The following is a 17,826-nucleotide window of genomic DNA, read 5'->3' as shown; positions in this document are numbered from 1 at the left end:
TCGTAGCCTCTTTCCACCGTCCGAAAATTGACATTTCGTCTTGATCATTTCTCCAGACTTGAAATTGCGATTGCGTCGCTGGCGGGAGAGGAACAGGGCTGAGGGGGGCGCATCAACACTTGGCAAACACTCTACACACGACATGCAGCAACCGAGGACAGGAGGCAGACGCAAAGAGACAGTCGATCTGACTGCTGATTGAGAGAAAGAAGACAATGGCAAACATTCTATAGATTGGACAATGAAAGAGATCTCTTGACACTGGGTGCTGGTCTCTGTCTCTGTCTCTGATTCGGTACCTCGCTCAGCGGGTCCGGCCCAGGCCTGGGAGGGCAAAGAAGAAAAAGACGCGCTCGGCAGGGACGCCGTCGCCGCGCTTGCCCTGCAGCTGGCTCATTCTGCTGCCGCGCGTGACGCCGACGACGCTGCCGCTGGCCGCATCGACGATGGGCCCGCCGCTGCTGCCCGGCGGCGGGAAATTGGCCAGGCGGTCGGCGAGCGCAGGCGGGTTGTGGACGCTGTCGTGGAGCAGCTTGAAGTCCATCTGCGACAGCTCGTCGTAGGTGCCGGCGCGGGCCTCTTTGCCGGCGCTGTCGCGGTACTCGACGAGGCGGGCGCGGCCCCAGCGCGAGCGCACGGCGTCGTCGCGCTCCCGCCGCACCGTCGCCGCATCCCGGCCCGGCGGCGGCGGCAGGGGCGACGAGGCGATGCGCAGTGCAGTCGACGCCGATGCTCCTGCTGCCCCTGCTCCTGCTCCTGCTGACGACGACGACTCGGCCGAGGCATCAAACTCAAAGGCCGGCAGCGTCGAGCCCGAGTCGTCCTCCCAGCCCCAGAAGCTGCTGACGCAGAGCTCGGAGCCGACCTCGGCCGGATACGGGTTCAAGGGCAGGGTGCGCACGCGGTGCGGGCCTGTTGCCGCAGACGGCAGCCCAGCGATGGCAGTCGACGACGGCGTCTCGCTCAGCTGGAGCAGGACGAGGTCCGAATGGGGCATGCTCGAGAGGAGCGAGACGATGGGGTAGATGTGGCCGGAGCGCGTGATGGCAAGCGCGGCCGAGGCGCTGCCGGTGCCTTCTGGCGAGGCTGCAGGCATCGAGGCGCGCAGCTGTGGCCCATGTATGCGTCAGCATTACTACCACCGTCACCGAGGATCTACCGTGGTGGAGATGGAACACTCACTGTATGCGCGCACGTGACAATCAGCGCGCCCTTGCCCTTGCCCTCGCCTTCACCGAGGCGATCGCCGCCCTCGACGGCGAAACCGGAGCAGACGGAAATGCGCTCCTGGCCGCGCTTGCCCTCGAGGCCGGCGACGTAGGCAATCAGAACAACGCCGTCGTCGATGGCTGCCTGGGCACCCGCCTCGTCGTCGCTCGACGCCGCGCTCGTCACGGGCACACGGCGGCCCTCCTTTGGCCGGCTCTCGTACGGCACCTCGACTGAGAGCTGGTAGCCGGCCTGGGCGTCATGCAGCTCGAGCAGCGAGCCGACGTCGAGCGAGAGGCAGCCGTGGTGCACGGCGCGGGCAGCAGCGAGGATGCGCTCGTCGAGGTCGTTGCGCCCGTAGAGCGCATCGATGGCGTGCGGCTGCTCCCGATTGACGGGCTGCTGCTGCTGCTGCTGCTGCTGCTGCGCTGCCTCTTCCTCGCCTTGCTTCTGCTCCCCTCGCTCCTCCTGCCTCTGCCGGTTCTCGCGCTGCTGCTGCCCGAACAGCATGTCGAGGTCCTCGGTCGGCAGCGCCGTGCCCGGTCTCCGCGTGACGACGCCCCCATTCCCGCGTGATGAACTGCCACTGCCGTCTCCGCCACGCAGCAGGTCCGAGAGGTCGTTTGGATTGGGCGAACGCGCGGTGCCGACGAGGGCATTGGGCACCGCGCTGCTGCTGTCGCCCGCCTCGTCCTGCGGCTGCGGCCGCGGCGGCATCGGTGGCGCGACGCCCAGGAGGTGGTCGACGCTCGTCTTGGTGTTGACGGGCACGGCATACCCGCGCCGTGCGCCTGTGCGGCTGCTGCTGCTGCCAATACACGGCGATAAGGCATGTGGCGATGACGACGACGACGACGACGACGCCGATGTGGAGGCAGCGCCGGCCAATCGCGAGTACGGCGCCGATGCCGGGGTGCTACTGCTGCTAGCCCCGCCGACGACGCTCCGGGTCCATGCGGTGCTGGAGCCGCCGCGGGACAGAGTCGTGAGCCGGTGCATGTCGTCTGAGTGTAGTGGTGGTAGTAGTGTTAGCCTCCCTCAGTGGTTCAGGCGGGCCATGCAGCCAACGCTGATTGATAAGATCAGATGGGATATTGCGAATGCGCGTGCGTGCGCGCGTCCCTCCACGTGGCTTTTCCAGTGCCCTGTTCAGGGGTTCCATCGGATGTGTCATGCCATGACTGAGCGAGGGGGAGCGAGCGACGAGAATAATAGGCCGAAAAGTGGTAGAGGCTGCATGCAACACAACAACGGCCCTCGATTGCGTCTGACGGGCGCGCGACCTCCTGAGTGGGCACGATCCCCCGCCACCGCCAACATGGCCCCTCGAGAGTGAGACTGAGAGTGGTAGAACATCGACATCCACGCCAGCCATGGACCCGCAGGCGACGATTCGGTCGTCGCGCTCGTCGCGGCGCACCAGCCTCGACGCTGCACAGCGAAAGACGCCGTCGCAGCCAGGCTCGACGCGGGTCAAGACGGTCTTTGACGACGACGACGATGTGCCGTACGGGCGAATGAGGAGGCCATCGCAGCAGCAGCAGTCGGGTGCGCTCGTCGAATACATCGACGACTGGCGCGGCAACCGGGACCCGTCGCCGTCGTCGTCGAGTGCCTCCTTTTCCTCGTCTTCGCCTGCCAACTCGCCCCGGATGAGCGGCACGCGCGGCGCCATGGGCCACCGGAGGTCGCGGCCGAGGCTCGCCGACGTGGCTCAGCTTCGGCCGTCGCTTGCTCCCCCGTCGAAGGCGCCGCCATCACAGCATTTATTGCTGCAGCAACAGCAGCAACAACAACAACAACAACAGCAACAGCAGCAAAACCAACAACAGAGATGGTCCGTCTGGACGGCCGACACGACGGCGCACTCGTCCGACTGCTCCTTCAACGACGACGACGGACTCAAGGCGATGCCGCCGCCGTACCACCAGCACCACCGGCTGAGTCATGGTCACGGTGATGGTCACAGTCACGGTGATCATCACGGTCTCGGCCATGGTGACGAGGACGAGGAAGAGGAAGAGGAAGAAGAGGACCGGCCGCCGTCGCCGGGGACCGAGGCGGCGCTGGATGCGGCGCTGTCGACGACGATGCTCGCCCTCACGACGGCCAACTCGCTGCTGCTGTCGACGATGGCCTCGCGCGCCGACCTGGCGCGGCTGCGCGCGGCCCAGTCGAGCCTCGAGGTGCAGCTCCAGGCCCGCGAGGCCGAGCTCCACCGCGACGTCGAGCTGCACCAGACGAAGCTGCGGTGGATCGAGGCGGCCAACAAGCGCCTCGAGGCGGTGCTGCAGCAGTCGTCGTCGTCGCCTCCATTCCAGCGGCCATCTCTGCTGCATACACAGTCCGCGCAGCAGCAGCAGCACTGGCGCCGGCCGTCGCTGGGGCTTGGGCAGGGGCTTGGGCAGGGGCAGACAAGCACGCAGACGCAGGCACAGACGCTGCCCACGGCTGCGCTCTCGAGCGACGCATCGACGCGGGGCATCGTCGAGGCAAAGGACGACAATGCGACGATTGGCAAGAGCGCAGCCAAGCGCCTCGAGCGCATGCTCCGCCAGTCATCGTCGCAGGCCCACGCGCCCGTGCACAGCCGCGACGCCAGTGCGGCGAGTGCCGTCATCCACGAGGAGGCCGAGGGCGAGGGCGATGCAGAAGAGGAGCAGCCGCTGCCGTCGCGGCCGCCGGCGAAGCGGCCGCAGCTGGCCAGCCCAGCCGTCTCGCTCGCCGTCACGGCCCCGACGACGGCGATGAGCAGCAGCAGCGGCATCAGCGGCGGCATCAGCAGCGACGACGGGAGCAGCAACGTGAACAGCAACTTGAACAGCAACAGCAGCAGCGCAGTGCCCTCGCGGCCGCCCTCGACCGGCGCTGAGCTGGGCAGCGCCAGCCGGGCCTCGGGCGCCCTGTCTGCGCTTCTCGGTGGCCACAGTGGCACGACGACAGGCACAGCAGCGACGGCGACGGCGACGACAGCCTCGATCGTCACGACACCCCCCACGCCGGCCAAGAGCCTTGCCAGTGAAGACGCCGCCGCCGCGCTGGAGCAGCAGCAGCACCGCCCCGCGTCGGCCCTGCGTCAGCGCTGGAGCCAGTCGTCATTTGCCAGCACGGGCGCCAACAGCAGCAGCAGTGCCGCTGAGCGCGACCACCCCTCGCCCGGGCTCGCCTACTGCCACCGTCGACCGCGCGGCGCCAGCGGCAGCTACCTCGCCTCCGACGCCGCCGCCCTCGGCCTCTTTACGTCGCACGACGACGACGACGACGACGATGAGACCACTGCTCGGCGGCGACGCGACGAAGCAGGCACCCACGTGGACGCCAGCACGGGCGAGCGACGGCGAGGCGCCCTCGGTGCACTCAAGCGCCTCAACGAGCAGGACCGCCAGGACAAGCTCGACGCCGCCGCGCCCGCGTCGTTCCTCCAGTCGCCCCTCAGCAAGCTCAATGCCGCCCTGCTGTCGTCGGCGTCGGCCACCGCGGCACCGTCGCCTGCAGCGCCGTCGATGGCAGCAGCAGTAAATGCGCCATCGACGGCGGCGGCGGCGGCGGCGACAATCACCACTGGACCGACATCACCGCCGATGCCTGCGACCGAGAGCCAGAACCCGGGCCAGAACCCGGGCAACGGCGACGGCAGCCGTGGGTGGGGCGGCACCCTCGCCAGCTGGGTCCGCCTCTCGTCCAACTCCAACGCGCCCCTCGAGGGCCTGCCCGCGCAGTCGTGATTTGACATACCCCCCATACCCCACTCTATAACACACTCGCTAATCTCCTGTGAAGAACGCAACGGGCAATGGACATCTGTATCATGTGTACGTACAGTACAGTAGTAGATCTGATAGTGTGATGACAGCGGCCTTGAGAGTTGCCGACGGCGGCGACCGTCTGGCGACGGGGAGAGCCTTGGCGGCGCACAGGCCCCCTGCCCTCCCATTCCACTTCCTTTGCTAGTGGTACGGCAGTATTTCGGACGGGCCGCTGCCCATCAGAGCTCCGCGCCCACCCCATCGCATCAAATTTGCGCACTTGTTCATATGCAGTACAAATAAAATCGAAGGTCAAGGCGGCGACAGGGCGTCTGCACAGCGATGCACGGAGATCTGAGCAGATGGCGGCTTGCCCCCTCCTCCTTTTTCCTCAGATGGCTGCTATTCTTGCCAGTGTCTTCGTCCTGTCGCCTGGGGCAACAAACACCACCATTGGCTTTGCCTTTAGACGGAGGCGCATGAGACTGGTACGCATCCTCTGCGTCGGCGCGGCCGCGCTGACCCTTGCGCAGCCTCTCCTGGCCGATCAGCAGGCCAGCACGAACCAGAGCCAGGGACAAGAACAGGGACAGGGGCTGAGCTATCACAAGTCAAAGCTCCAGGCTCCGCTGGGCGTCGCGAATGAGGGAGCGCTGGGTGCGAATGCGGTCTTGTCGCAGACTGACGGTGGCCGATCTGCTTCTCCAACACGTCTCTCCAAGGTGGTGGTGAGTCATCACCGTCACCACCATCACCATGATAAGTACAGCAACGAAGAAGAGACCGACGAAGAAGAAGGAGGGGAAGACGAGGAGGAGGAGGCGGGCGTGCTGCGCGACTCGCCTGAGGCATCGCAGCGCTGTCTTGCCCTCGCGACGACATTCAAGCCGCGCGACGGCCGCACGCTCCAGCTCGCCTTCAGCCAGTACTACCCACAGGGTTCCAACCCGTCGCTGGAGCTCCTCAGCAGCACCTACCCCGCGGGCACGATCCCCGCCGACGTCGACGTGGGCGCCATCCTGGCCAGCGTGGGGCCCGACGTGGACCTGACGCAGGAGGGCGGCTACGGCTACCAGACGAACAAACGCATCGTCCACAATGGGCCCAGCGGCGGCCTGCCTGCCTTTTGCCGCTTCGGTGCTTTTACCCAGTCATCTGCCTTGACAAGGGTCCTGTCTGAGGTCTGGATGCGTGGGTGACGATGCTGCTTTTGAGGGCCGCCGTGCTTATACTGACTTTCACGCATACACACTGGCACAGCGCTGGCGGAGAACCGCTCGATGCCCGTGGCGGCCATCAACCAGACGGACCACCCGTCTGCAACGACGGGGCTTACCTTTGACAAGGGAGGCGTAGTCATCAAGCAGCCCCCACAGGGCGACAAGACCGACGCTGAGTCAATGACGGGGCACAAGGAGAAGAAGCATAAGAACAAAGCGGAGACGAACAAGTTGACCGAGGAGACGCTTCTGGGCACCAAGCAGTCAGAGACCAAGCCGTCAGCCGAGACGCTGACCGAGAACAAAACTTCAGAGAAGACATCGACCGAGACCAAGCCTGCGGAAAAGACACTGACCGAGACAAAGCCTTCGGAAAAGACACTCACCAAGACCAAGCCGCCTGAGAGCAAACCGCCAGAAAACAAGCCGTCAGAAAGCAAGCCTTCTGAAAACAAGCCGTCAGAGACGAAGCCAGACGACGTAAAGCCAGCCGACGTGAAGCCAGCCGACGCAAACGCAGCAACGGGGAAGCAGCGGCGTGCACGCAACGGTGCAGCCAGCGGGGCCATCGCCGGCGAAGACGTCTTTGGCGTCCGCCACGGCGGCTGGAACGGACGGCTGCTCGAGATGGGCAACGGTGCGCAGCGCGGCTTCGTGCCCCTTGCTGATCTCAAGCAGATGGTGGGTTGCATTATCTCAACTGAATTGCTATGACGAGCAGCTGACTGGTTGCAAGCAGATGTCGCGCTACCGCTTTGCCGTCGCCGGCTCCAATCTCGGCCACTTTGCCACGGCCGGCTCCTCGACCTGGGTCAATGGCTCCCAGCACGACGACACGCTCCTCGACTGGTCCACCCGCGCCCACCACGTGACGCGCACACTGGCCGAGGACGTCGTCGAGGCCTTCTACGGCCAACTGGGCATGCAGAAGTCGCAGCAAGGCATCGGCGTGCGCAACGAGCGAACGGGCCGGCTGAGAAGCTACCATGCGGGGTGCAGCAACGGCGGCGGACGCGCGCTGGCCGCGGTGCAGGACATGCCGCTCGACTATGACGGTGTCCTCGCCGGAGCACCCACGCTGCGCTTCAGCGACGTGAGTGTCTCTCTCTCTCTCGTCGAGGCAATTGGCTGACAGAAGATCCCCATTAGATGAACCTGGGCCAGCTGCACCAGCAGAGCGTCTTCAACAAGTCCTTTGCCGGCGACGGCTTTTTTTCCCGCGACTTTCTGTACGACCAGGTGCAGGAACTCATCCTCGGGGCATGCGACGCACTCGATGGCGTCAAGGACGGCGTCCTCAGCGACCCGTTCCGCTGCCGGCCCGACTTCTCCAAGCTACTCTGCACTGATGCGGGCGTTTCTGCTTCACTAGCAGCGCATACACAGCCAATCGAGCTGAACACTACTTCGCAGCCAGAGACGACACCGAAGCAGCAGAAACTCACCAGAAGACAGACTGCACTCGACGAGACCAACGAGCTCAAGACGAGCCAGGGGACGAACAAAAAGACAACGACAGCAACCACAACAGCAAGCCAGACGTGCCTCACGCCCGCACAGCTGGCCAATTTGCGGCGCTTCTACTCGCCCACGACAATCGATGGCAAGTTCGTCTATGCCGCCTATCCGCCAGGCGTCGAGTCGGGCGCCGGCACCTACACGGGTGCACAGAAGAAGGCCGACCAGTGGCTGCAGCTCGGCGTGCAGGGGCGCGCGTCGCTCAATCGGTCCCTCAACCCGTTCAAAGACTACACATGGGCCGACGTCGTGCGCGGCAGACAGGAGGACCACGCCAACGTCAACAGCGCCAAGACGGATCTCAAGCCCTTTCTCAACAACGGCGCTAAGCTCCTCGTCTACCATGGTCTCGCCGACCCCGTCATCAGTGCGGCGACGACGGTCGACTACTACCGTGCCGTCCAGCGGGACACGGGCAGCGCTGCTGTCCAGAACGGTGTCCGCTTCTACGAAGTGCCCGGCATGCACCACTGCCGCGACGGGCCCGGCGCATGGCACTTTGGTGGCGTCACGCAAAAGGACCCGGGCAACCGCCCCCTGCGCTTCGACACCAAGCACGACATGATTCTCGCCATGGTCGCCTGGGCCGAGCGGGGCATCGCACCCGACGACCTCGTCGCAGCAGCCTACAACAAGGTCCAGAAACCCAAGGGGTCCTCGTCCGACGACGCAGCATCGCCCAGCAAGGCCGACTCGGCCTCGTCCATCGGCAGGCCCATCCCCTCTTCTGCCGAGAGCCACGTGCTGGGCGTCCGCTTCACCCGCAAGCTCTGTCCCCATCCCAAACGGGCGATCTTCCAAGGCGGCGATGGCCGATCGCACCAGTCCTTTCGCTGTGTTTGAATTGTCTTTCGAGTCCTTCCTTTTCCCTTCGAACACTTCCTTTTCCCGAACACTTCTTTTTCCCGTCTCGTTAATACGATGATCGCATTCCTTCTCTTGACTGGCTTTCCTCTCGCATTCCTTCTCTCGCCTTGCCTCTGATCTTGCAATGGTCCCCTTGCAATGCTCACCTTGTTCGCTCACGCTGGACTGCACACACACACACACACCTCGCTGAAATAAGGCAATTAAAAAAGCACGAGACCGTCTACAGGGACTGAATCCGTCTACAGCCATACTGCCGTCGCCGCGCCTCTGACCTGGTCCTTGTACATGCCCAGCTTGACGCGCGCGACCTCCCTGAGCGAGGCTTTACCCGCTGCTGCTCCTGCGCTCGCGCGCTCGACCTTGAGCATCATGACGAGGCCCTTCTCGCTGTCCGTCAGGGCCGCATACACGTCGCTGCGGCCGTTTGTGCCCAGCAGCTCGTAGCACGGCTCCACGGCGTTTGCCCAGCCGCCCGAGGTGGGCGTCTGGAGGATGTCGCTCCACTTTGACCGGTGCGGCACTGCTGATGATGACCCTGCGCCCGACGTGGACTTGGAGGTCGTCAGCGGGACATTGCGGATGTAGCCCTGCTCGTCGAGCTCAAAGAGGGCGACATAGCCGAGCGTGCCCGGCTCGAGGCCGCGGGTCGAGGCGAGGAGGAAGCGGGCGTCCTGCGGGGCCGAGGTGCGCACCTCGTCGGCCCAGAAGAGCTTCTGGTCGAGCTCGTCGGGAATGATGCGCACGCTCTGCCGCAGCTCCAGATGCACCGCGCCGCTCTCCTCTGCTTTCCCGTTTGCTGCTGCTGCTGCTGCTGCTGCTGCTGCCCCTGTCCCGTTTACTGCTGCTTTCGCTGGCCCAGCGACGACCTCAAAGACGTCGACGGCGCAGCTGTGCTCCTGCAGCACATAGACGACGCGGCCGCCGTGGTGGGGCCAGACGTGGCGCGGGCCGTCGTCGCTGCGCGGCGAGGCCTTTTTCTCGGCGAGCCGAAGTGCGCCGTCGTGGCCATCGACCTCGTAGACAAAGAAGGCGTTGCGGCCAATGTCGGCGACGTAGGCCAGTGTCCCGTCGGGCGAGAGGTCGATGGAGTGGGAGCCGTTGCGGAGGCCGCCAAAGTCCATCGTCTTGCCGTTCTCGAGGCCATTGGTGCCGTTCGTGCCTGCGTGGCCGTTTGTCTGGCCCGCCCCGCCGGCCCGCTGGACGTGGCCGTGGATAAAGTCAAGGTACTGGAGCGTGGCATCGCCCCCCTCTCGGAAGCGGCCGTCGGTCTCGTTGAGACGCAGCACCTCGCCCGTTGGCCCACCGACGGTGTAGAGGACGTCGGCGGGCTGCTTTCCGACGGCCACGTACCCGCTCCGTGCGCGCGTCGGGGCCGTGTTCTGCAGCGTGAGCTCGAGCCCGCCCTGCCCCTGCCCCTGCCCCTGCCCCTGTGTTAACCCCTGATCCACCACGCGGTAGGCGGCCACACTCGTCGGGTCGGTCCACGCCGTCGCATACAGGTTCCGATGGCCGCCGTCCCTGGGCGGGCCAAGCGCGAGCCAGGAGTGGTTGCCGTGTGCGGGAAAGACGGCAGACACGGCGAGCGACTCGGTGTGCGGGTCAAAGACGAGGTGGAAGAGCTCGGGCGTGTTGAAGGTGCCGACGAGGATCGACTTGAGCTCCTTCATCCTGGTGGCTGTTCTATGAGAGGGGCCCACTGTCAGAAGGGGAAAAGCGAAGCGAAGAAGAGGGAGATCGCCCGAGTGAATGCAGGGGAGATAGATGGGATGGGCGATAGGGCGAATGATCCGGGGGGACACATCCAAAAGCTTCTTTTTGACCTCGGTCCTCTCTCTCCTCTGCTGCTCCTCCCCCCACTCGCCTGTCCTGTTCCTGTGTCTTGCTCGTCTCGACTTCCGTTCCGGCTCCACTCCTGACTATTTGTTTCGATGGGACGCGCGCGCGCGCGCCCTCCGAAAAATCTCCAGGTGACCCGGGCGCCCGGAGCGCGGCCGGAGAGCGGGCTGGGGTGAGAGACGCACGCGAGTTTAAAGCTCGTCGCTCATTCCAAGCTCCTCCCTCTCCCGCCGCCTTTTTCGAGGCGGGGCACTCGGGTGATCGCAGTGTATTATGCTTTCGAGAATGCATCTCTCTTTTGTCACATCTCCAGCGGCTTGACGGAAGACTGAAGGACGCATGTGCTTTCTGAGAGTGGCGCTCACCGCTGCTAGAGCACACTCGACTATGCGCACACAGCGACGGAAACAGCGGAGATAGGATGGCGGAGAGAGGCCCGTGAGACGAAGCAGGGGCCTTTGTCGTCCGCTCGCTGCGCCCGTCCATATCCCTGGTTTCCGGCTATCTTAACGGACAGGAGGACCGTCTCGCGTTGGAGACGGACGCTGAAGAGGCCTCGTAGACCCGTCCCGGCTCCGCTGTCTGCTTGCTTGCTCGCTCACTCGAGCGCGCCTCCCTTGCTCGAGCGACGTCCTAGTTTCTTTCTTGCCCCGCCAGACTTCCTATCTGATCGCCGGAACATGAGATCCAAGTGTCGATCAATGCGCCATACCGCCTCAGCAGCAGAACCAGTAGTGTCCTGCGAGCGGCCAGCTGTTTGAAGCAGCAGCCCGAGCGCGGTCGAGCGACGACGAACCATTCCTCCACTTCGGCCGTAGTCGAGCCACAACTAGCTTAACTCCATCTTTAGCTCCACCCACTTCCTTCTCGACTCCCAACGCTGCTCGCCTCAATCGCTGCCCGACTCCAACCACTGCCGGACTCCAATCGCTGCCCAAGTCCCGCTGCTTCCTTTCCAGCCCTTGACGAACGAAAGTCACACTCACAAAAGCGAAACAGCCAACACTGAAATGACGGCCATCCCCACGACGATGAAGGCACTCGTCTCCGACGCAGACCACACGGCGTCGGTGCACACCGACGTGCCCGTGCCCAAGCCGTCGCCCGACGAGATCCTGGTCCGCGTCGAGGCGTGGTCGCTGAACCCGACGGACTGGAAGCACATCAAGGTCGTCGCGCCGCCTGGCCAGATCATCGGCTGCGACTTTAGCGGCACCGTCGTCGCGGCCGCTGCCGCCGCGGGCAACCAGAAATCCAGCGTCAAGGTCGGCGACCGTGTCGCAGGCATGGTCCACGGCGGCAAGTACACCGACCGGGGCAGCTTTGCCGAGTACGTCAAGACGGACGCGGACCTCGTCGTGTCGCTGCCGCCTGCCGTCGACAGCCTGACGGGCGCCACGGTGGGCATCGCCGGCTACACAGCTGCCCAGGCCCTCTTCCAGCGCCTGGCACTCGAGCTGCCGTCGGCGTCGGCGACGTCACTGCCGGCCGTGGACGGTGCGAAAAAGGTCCTCGTCTGGGCCGGCTCGACGGCCGTGGGCCAGTGGGCGATCCAGCTGGCCCGTGCGGCGGGCTGCTACGTCGTGACGACGGCCTCGCCGCGCAACCACGACCTCGTGCGCGACATGGGCGCCGCCGAGGTGTACGACTACGCCGACGCAGCGACGCCGCAGACGATTGCGTCCAAGCACCCCGACCTGCGCCTCGCCCTCGACTGCATCTCGGAGCGCGGCACCCAGAGCCTGGCGGTGCGCTCGCTGGGCGCGTCCATCGACAGCGGCAAGGTCGTCGTCCTGCTCAAGCCCGAGGCCGACGCGCAGGCGCTGCGCCCGGGCGTCGTCGCCATCGAGCACACGCTCATCTACACCTGCCTCGGCCACGCCTTTAGCTACGGTAAAGCAGCCTTTGGCGAGGCGCAGGTGCAGGCCGACAAGGCCTTCATCGAGCGCTTCACCGCCGACGGCCTCTTTGCCCACCTCTGGGCGACGGGCCAGGTGCGCGGCAACCGGCTCCGGCGCGAGGGCAGCGGCCTCGACGCACTCGTCCCCGCCCTTGCCCTCCTCGAGCAGGGCAAGGTCAGCGGCGAAAAGGTCGTGCTGTCCGCGTAAGGCGAGCCACGAGCCACACTCGTCCTCTCTGTTCTATTTTCCCATTGCGCGCTCCCCTGCCCTCTCGCACTCGTCGTAACTCTTCCTCCCTCTCTCTCTCTTTTTCTGCCCCTGTAACCCCAATTTTAACACCGCTACCGTGTTCTGTGGCATGACGGCATCATCACTCTGCTTCGCTCCTTCTAGGAAAAAAAAAGGAAGCGGCTGCTGCTGCGTCGAGGGCCAGTCTGCAGGCAGGCAGAGTGGCATGCCCGAGTAGGCGCACCGCCGCGCTGGCCCCTTGTCCCCCCTCTTCCTCCTCGTCATTGCCATTGTCATTGCCATTGTCCCTTTGTGTGTGTGTACAGCCAATGACTGCCCCCGTTCCCCCTCGCCCCGCGCTGGGCCCCAGCCTGGGCTTCGAGGCCGTGCCCGTGCCTGTGCTCGTGCCCGTGCCTGCTCCGTCGACGCCGCGCTGCTCCTCGCCCTCGTCGTCGCGCGCCCAGGACGGCGAGAGCGGCGGCGACGAAGAGGAGATAGGCCACATCACAGGGACGAGCCAGGCAGCACCCCGGGCCGAGTCGGATCGCTCGACGACGTACAGCTCGACACCGACGTCGACCGTCTATTCGTCGGGCCACTCGTCGCCACGGTCCTCGTCGCCGGCACCGCCGCGCCCTCGGCCGAGCAGCGACATGTACACAGGCGGCGGCGCAGTGCGGCTGTCGGTGCTGCTGCGCGAGGCAATCGTGCCGCGCATCGAGCGCCTCGAGACTGGTGAGTCGGTGCGCTACTCTTCGCTGAGGTGAGCTCACGTCTCTCCTCGCACAAGAGCACCAGCAGGCGCGCAGCGAGGCACAGCGGTACAAGGAGCTCTACACGGCGGCGGCGGCGGCAACCATCGCGAGCAAAGTGCCCGCGAGACGGGCGATCGACGGACGCATCTCACGGCGCCAGTCGCGCCGCACGCTGCACGACACGAGCGACGACGCCGGCGACGAAGGCAAGCATTCACCGCCGTCGAAGATCGCCGGCGCACCGATGAGGGCTAATGGCGCACCGTCGAGGATCCCCGTCGCCGTGCGCGCGCCGAAGCGGGCGGGTGTCGCTCCAGCTCCAGGCCACTCAGCCTTCCAGCGTCGCACAGGCTAGAGGGGCCACTCCGACACAGACCGGCAGACAGAGAGGCTCAAGGGAGGCGCACCAGCGACAGACACGAGGACAGGCAGGTCAGACGGACGGTCAAGGAGACGAATACACGGACAGAGACGGGCCACAGTCACACAGACAGGCAGGGGAGACAAGACAAACACAGAGACAGTCAGGAGACAAGCAGACAGTCAGGGAAATAAGCAGACAAATAGATTGAATAGAATCAGAAGGCGCCGGGCATGTCCATGCGCGAGCTCCTCGTTCGCGTCCGTCGCCGCGGCACTTCCTCTTCTTCTTCTTCGTTGTTGTCGTCGTCGTCTGCTCCTTGCTCCTGCGCGGGTGCGCGCTTGCTGGGCGAGGCAGAGCGTGTGCGCGTGGAGCGGGCCTTTGCGCGCGTGCTCGTCGCCGTCGCCGTCGCCGTCGCGCTGCTCAGCTCGCGCATCTCGGGCAGCGTCGCCGAGGCAGTCAGCGGTGTGCGTGCGGCTGGCTCGGCGCTGCTGAGGCGCGTGCTCCGTCGAGGTGCCGCCACGGCTGGCTCCTTTGTCGCCGCATTCTTCGTCGTCTTCTTCTTCGTCGGGCTGCCCCGCCTTGTTGTGGCCGGCTTGCGCGGGGGCTCAGCGAGCTCCATGAGCTGGTCCTGTCCTTCCTCCTCTTCTGCCTGTTCTCCTTCACTCTGCTCCTTCTTCTTGTTCCCCGCGCCCTTCCTCGCGCCCGCTGCTCTCGTGCGCCGCGTATTGCGCGCCTTGGCCGGCGTCTCCTGCTCCTGCTTTCCGTCGTCGTGCTCGCCGTCGTCGTCCTTCTCCGCCTGTCTGCGCCTGCCCGAGCTGTCGATCTTGTACGTGGCCTCGTAGCGCCGCGCGGGGCGCTGCATCAGCGATGCCTTGTCCCTCGCTGGCTCTTCTCCCTGCCTGTTCGAGTCCGCACCGCCATCGACGTCCATCGCAGCCAGCGATTGGCTCGAGCTCTCTCGCGCGCCCCGCCGGCGCAGCAGCGGCTGCAGCACGTCCGATGGCGACGGCGGCCCGCTGCTGCCCGCTGCGGCCGAGAAGTGGGCCTGGAGCTGCCGTGCCAGGCGCGCATACGGCCCCGTCTCTGCTGCTGCAGCCTCTGCCTCGCCGTCAATCTCAGCCTGCGCCTCGGCCGCTCCGGCTTGCTGGCTGGCGCCGTGGCCAATGTATGCGCCGTCGTTGCTGTTCTCGGTGAATGAACTGCTTTCGCGGGCAGTGACCATGCCGCTTTTGTTTCCAGTGGATGCGCTCTTGTCGTCGAGCGAGTAGGGACGCTGGCCGGTGCGCAGCGCAGGAGAGGCCACCGCCGCGGCAGGGGACGAGGAAGAGGGCGAGGATGACGGCGAGGCACGGAAGGCGAGGCGGGACTTGGCCCGCAGTGGCGATGCAGAGGCAGCCGCCGTCGAAGCAGACGTCCGCACCGGTCGCGGTGGCGTGGGCGACTGCGACTGCGACTGCGAGCGCGATTGCGACCGTGGGCTGGCGCGCAGGACGGCGGCAAGGAGCGCCGACTGGGCCTCGGCCGCCCCGCGCCCGCCCTGGCGCAGCGGCGACGCACGCACGGCTGGCGATGCCGTCAGCGGCTGCACGGCGCTGCTCTCGTTGCCACGGTCGCCATTGCCGTTCTGATGGACAGCCTCCCAGGACATGGCCATGTGCACGTCGTTGTCGCCGCCGCCGCTGCCGCCGTCACGTGCGCCCGTGTCTTCATCGCCATCGCCGAGTGTATGCGCGGCGGCGGCGCCCTCGATGGCGAGCAGGCTGCGCTCGACGTGTGTCAGGGCAGCCTTGGCGGCTGCGACGAGTGCCTGGCGCTTGTGCCGCAGCTTGCTGTCTGTGACGACCGTCGAGGCGGCGGCGATGCGGGCGAGGAGCCTCAGCGCATCGACGTAGCGGCCAGCGGTGATGCGGCGGACGACGACGAGGTCGAGGGCGGTGGCGCGGGCCGCCTCGGGCAGTGGCGCCTCCTGACCGTTGCCCTTCGAAAGTGCAGGCGCAGAAGCCAGAAGCGCATCGGCCAGCTCGGCGTCCTCGCGCGGAGAGAGGCACATGGCCACGAGCGCATCCACGGCTGCACGCCTGGCGACGGGCACAAGGCAGAAGCGGACGAGGGCGACGATGCATGCGGCTCGCGTCGCTGAGGTCTGCTGCTGCGTGTCGTTACGCAGCACGGTGTTCCAGGCCTCGACGATGCCGCGCGCGTGGCACAGGCTGACGATGCGCGCCGGCGCCAGCTGCTCGTCGAGAAGGAGCAGCGACGATGACGAGGACAAGGAAGAGGGCACGCAGAGGGCGAGGAAGCGGTCCATCGCCAGCGCCTTTTCTGTCTCCTCCTCGGGCGACGGCGCACCGTCGAGCGGGTTGAGCACGGCGAGGATCTTTTCTGCCTGCGCCGGGTCCAGCTCGCGCGGCAGCAGGGGCACGGCGGCCTGTCATGCATGGCCTGCGTCAGTTGTGTCGGCCGAGAGGAAGCAAGGACAATCTCACAAGGTAGCGGCCGCCGTCGAGGTGCCAGTAGGCGCGGATCAGGCTGAAGACGTGGCTCGGCAGCCGCGCCGCACGGGCAAAGCGCCGGGCAGGGGCGAGCCCACGGCGCATGACGAGGTAGAGAACAAGGGCGTCGGACTGGATGCGGTCCAGCGCTGCGCTGCCGTAGATCGTCGACAGGAGCAGCCGTCGGTTGGCCTTGGACGGATAGAGACGCGCCCTCTCCTTCTTGTCGGCCACGCACGCAGCCAGGATCTCGTCAAAGAAGGCGTGTCTCCTCGTCCCTTCCTCGTCGTCCTCCTCCTGCGCTTCATCCTCGTCGTCGTCCTGGAAAAAGGCGCGGTACACGTCGTCGGCACGCGCGACGGCCGCCTGCGGCGAGGGCGACGCCGCGTCCTCGTGCGACACCATCTCGTACGCCTCCGACGTCTGGCTCCGTGCCTCGTCCATGTCCTTGATTGTCTGCGGCTCCGACAAAGCGCGAGGCGAGGCCAACGAACCAACAGTCGAGCGATGGGAAAGAGAAGAACACAAGACCAGGGCATCCAAATCCAAAATCTCAATTTCCCACGTGCCTCGCGGCCCGCACAGACCGCCTCTCGTCGCTCCCATCGCCACTTTCTCAGCGCCGATTTCTGACTGCTTGCCTTCCTGCCTCGTCGGAGCGAGCCTTCCTGCCTCGTTCAAGCAAAGGACAGAGGACCCGCCACGATGAGCGCAATCGACACGCCGCTCACGCGCGACTTTCCCAGCGTCGCCCACCTCTCGCGGCCCGAGCTGGCGCAGCTGGTGGGCCCCTTTGACCCTGCGCGGCCGTCGGTGCCGTGGTATGCGTCGCCTGCCACGCCCGGCGCAGGAGCAGGAGCAGGAGCAGGAGCAGGACCCTCTGCGCCGCCGGCCGAGGAGCACGCATTCGAGGCGCTCGTCGACTCGCTCGCCGAGGTGCGTGCGCTGCGAGCCGCCACCGACGCGCTCACGGCGCAGTCAACCGAAAAAGCAGCGCGCAACGCAGCCCTGCAGCCGGCCCTCGAGGCGCTCCGGCTCGAGTCGCAGGCGCTGCACGACCGCGCACGCCAGCTGCGCGACGAGGCGTGGCCCGCGGCACAGCGCGAGATGGACGACGCGCGGCGCCGATTCGACCCGCCCGCCATGCTCGCGACGCTTGGCCAGTCCGCCGCGCGCCTCCACGACCGCAGCGAGAGCTTTGCCAGTGCCTTTGTCGAGGGCCTCCCGCTCGACGTCGTGGCTGCCGGCGTGAGTTGTCCCAAGTGCGCCCCTCTTTCCCCATCTGACTCCTTACCTTGGCTTTTGCTCGAACAGCACGCGGAAGTGGCAGGGATAGCAGCTGGATCAGGAGCAGGAGCAGGGTCAGGAACAGGAGCGGGGGCAGGAGCAGCGGCGGGGACAAGCAACGGGCAGGAGGTCGACGCCGCGTTTGTGCGCCAGTACCGCTCGATGCGGACAGTGTACCACAAACGCAACATCATGGCCGACCGGTGGGCCAAGGGGAGCGTGTCGTGATGTAAGAGTGCAATTGCAGTAAAAGATAATGATACAGTGCATGATTGAAGAGTAGACTGCTACTTGGATGGATAAGACTGCTGCTTGGATGGACGGACAGAAGGCTACCTGGATGGATAAGACTGCTCCTTGGATGGACGGACAGACGGCTACCTGGATGGATAAGACTGCT

The 17,826-nt window shown here is 65.8% G+C and overlaps 10 protein-coding genes across 10 annotated transcripts in view; 5 read left to right on the top strand and 5 right to left on the bottom strand.

Moving 5' to 3' along the window:
• Positions 1-253: 253 nt before the first annotated feature.
• On the bottom strand, positions 254-2,282 carry FA10DRAFT_52813 (hypothetical protein). The gene is made up of 2 exons (XM_025525556.1): positions 1,183-2,282; positions 254-1,108 (listed from the first exon to the last, which is right to left on the bottom strand). Exons 1-2 carry the CDS (start codon positions 2,206-2,208, stop codon positions 305-307), a joined length of 1,830 nt encoding a protein of 609 aa, XP_025373750.1. The 5' UTR covers positions 2,209-2,282; the 3' UTR covers positions 254-304.
• Positions 2,283-2,440: 158 nt separating this feature from the next.
• FA10DRAFT_270110 (hypothetical protein) lies at positions 2,441-5,020 on the top strand. The gene has a single exon (XM_025523002.1). The coding sequence runs from the start codon at positions 2,583-2,585 to the stop codon at positions 4,932-4,934; it is 2,352 nt and encodes a 783-aa protein (XP_025373749.1). The 5' UTR covers positions 2,441-2,582; the 3' UTR covers positions 4,935-5,020.
• A 254-nt stretch (positions 5,021-5,274) lies between these two features.
• Positions 5,275-7,307, top strand: FA10DRAFT_282194 (tannase-domain-containing protein; the record flags this gene model as incomplete). The annotated part of the gene is made up of 4 exons (XM_025523753.1): positions 5,275-5,683; positions 5,720-6,146; positions 6,216-6,856; positions 6,915-7,307. Exons 1-4 carry the CDS (start codon positions 5,318-5,320, stop codon positions 7,305-7,307), a joined length of 1,827 nt encoding a protein of 608 aa, XP_025373748.1. The 5' UTR covers positions 5,275-5,317.
• A 448-nt stretch (positions 7,308-7,755) lies between these two features.
• On the bottom strand, positions 7,756-10,230 carry FA10DRAFT_263261 (hypothetical protein; the record flags this gene model as incomplete). The annotated part of the gene is made up of 4 exons (XM_025520193.1): positions 7,756-7,788; positions 7,835-8,526; positions 8,707-8,725; positions 8,815-10,230. 4 exons carry the CDS (start codon positions 10,228-10,230, stop codon positions 7,756-7,758), a joined length of 2,160 nt encoding a protein of 719 aa, XP_025373747.1.
• FA10DRAFT_270109 (hypothetical protein) lies at positions 9,988-11,159 on the bottom strand. The gene has a single exon (XM_025523001.1). The coding sequence runs from the start codon at positions 10,883-10,885 to the stop codon at positions 10,244-10,246; it is 642 nt and encodes a 213-aa protein (XP_025373746.1). The 5' UTR covers positions 10,886-11,159; the 3' UTR covers positions 9,988-10,243.
• Positions 11,160-11,173: 14 nt separating this feature from the next.
• Positions 11,174-12,524, top strand: FA10DRAFT_52773 (GroES-like protein). Its single transcript, XM_025525555.1, has one exon. The coding sequence runs from the start codon at positions 11,410-11,412 to the stop codon at positions 12,505-12,507; it is 1,098 nt and encodes a 365-aa protein (XP_025373745.1). The 5' UTR covers positions 11,174-11,409; the 3' UTR covers positions 12,508-12,524.
• Positions 12,525-12,857: 333 nt separating this feature from the next.
• Positions 12,858-13,736, top strand: FA10DRAFT_304864 (hypothetical protein; the record flags this gene model as incomplete). Its single annotated transcript, XM_025525406.1, has 2 exons — positions 12,858-13,263; positions 13,319-13,736. The coding sequence occupies 2 exons, from the start codon at positions 12,858-12,860 to the stop codon at positions 13,636-13,638; spliced, it is 726 nt and encodes a 241-aa protein (XP_025373744.1). The 3' UTR covers positions 13,639-13,736.
• A 100-nt stretch (positions 13,737-13,836) lies between these two features.
• Positions 13,837-16,644, bottom strand: FA10DRAFT_304863 (hypothetical protein). The gene is made up of 2 exons (XM_025525405.1): positions 16,134-16,644; positions 13,837-16,075 (listed from the first exon to the last, which is right to left on the bottom strand). Exons 1-2 carry the CDS (start codon positions 16,581-16,583, stop codon positions 13,862-13,864), a joined length of 2,664 nt encoding a protein of 887 aa, XP_025373743.1. The 5' UTR covers positions 16,584-16,644; the 3' UTR covers positions 13,837-13,861.
• A 607-nt stretch (positions 16,645-17,251) lies between these two features.
• FA10DRAFT_270107 (hypothetical protein) lies at positions 17,252-17,710 on the top strand. The gene is made up of 2 exons (XM_025523000.1): positions 17,252-17,387; positions 17,454-17,710. Exons 1-2 carry the CDS (start codon positions 17,283-17,285, stop codon positions 17,652-17,654), a joined length of 306 nt encoding a protein of 101 aa, XP_025373742.1. The 5' UTR covers positions 17,252-17,282; the 3' UTR covers positions 17,655-17,710.
• Positions 17,711-17,765: 55 nt separating this feature from the next.
• The window catches only part of FA10DRAFT_304861 (Nop14-like protein), a 3,622-nt gene continuing 3,561 nt past the window's right edge, over positions 17,766-17,826 (bottom strand). The window contains exon 3 of the mRNA XM_025525404.1: positions 17,766-17,826. The gene's annotated coding sequence lies outside the window, so the exon portion shown is untranslated.

Source organism: Acaromyces ingoldii (assembly GCF_003144295.1).
Source record: "Acaromyces ingoldii strain MCA 4198 unplaced genomic scaffold FA10scaffold_11, whole genome shotgun sequence".
NCBI lineage: Eukaryota > Fungi > Basidiomycota > Exobasidiomycetes > Exobasidiales > Cryptobasidiaceae > Acaromyces > Acaromyces ingoldii.
Note: the sequence above shows the minus strand (reverse complement) of the source record. Positions and strands in the feature narration are given on the sequence as shown.

Bases quoted from the DNA above. Each gene is read 5' to 3' on its own strand.
- FA10DRAFT_52813 (XM_025525556.1), bottom strand. From the start codon at position 2,208: ATGCACCGGCTCACGACTCTGTCCCGCGGCGGCTCCAGCACCGCATGG. The intron at 1,109-1,182 runs GTGAGTGTTCCA...CATGGGCCACAG, and splicing joins TTGTCACGTGCGCGCATACA to CTGCGCGCCTCGATGCCTGC.
- FA10DRAFT_270110 (XM_025523002.1), top strand. From the start codon at position 2,583: ATGGACCCGCAGGCGACGATTCGGTCGTCGCGCTCGTCGCGGCGCACC.
- FA10DRAFT_270109 (XM_025523001.1), bottom strand. From the start codon at position 10,885: ATGGACGGGCGCAGCGAGCGGACGACAAAGGCCCCTGCTTCGTCTCAC.
- FA10DRAFT_52773 (XM_025525555.1), top strand. From the start codon at position 11,410: ATGACGGCCATCCCCACGACGATGAAGGCACTCGTCTCCGACGCAGAC.
- FA10DRAFT_304863 (XM_025525405.1), bottom strand. From the start codon at position 16,583: ATGGACGAGGCACGGAGCCAGACGTCGGAGGCGTACGAGATGGTGTCG. The intron at 16,076-16,133 runs GTGAGATTGTCC...CATGCATGACAG, and splicing joins TCGACGGCGGCCGCTACCTT to GCCGCCGTGCCCCTGCTGCC.
- FA10DRAFT_270107 (XM_025523000.1), top strand. From the start codon at position 17,283: ATGCTCGCGACGCTTGGCCAGTCCGCCGCGCGCCTCCACGACCGCAGC. The intron at 17,388-17,453 runs GTGAGTTGTCCC...TTGCTCGAACAG, and splicing joins TCGACGTCGTGGCTGCCGGC to CACGCGGAAGTGGCAGGGAT.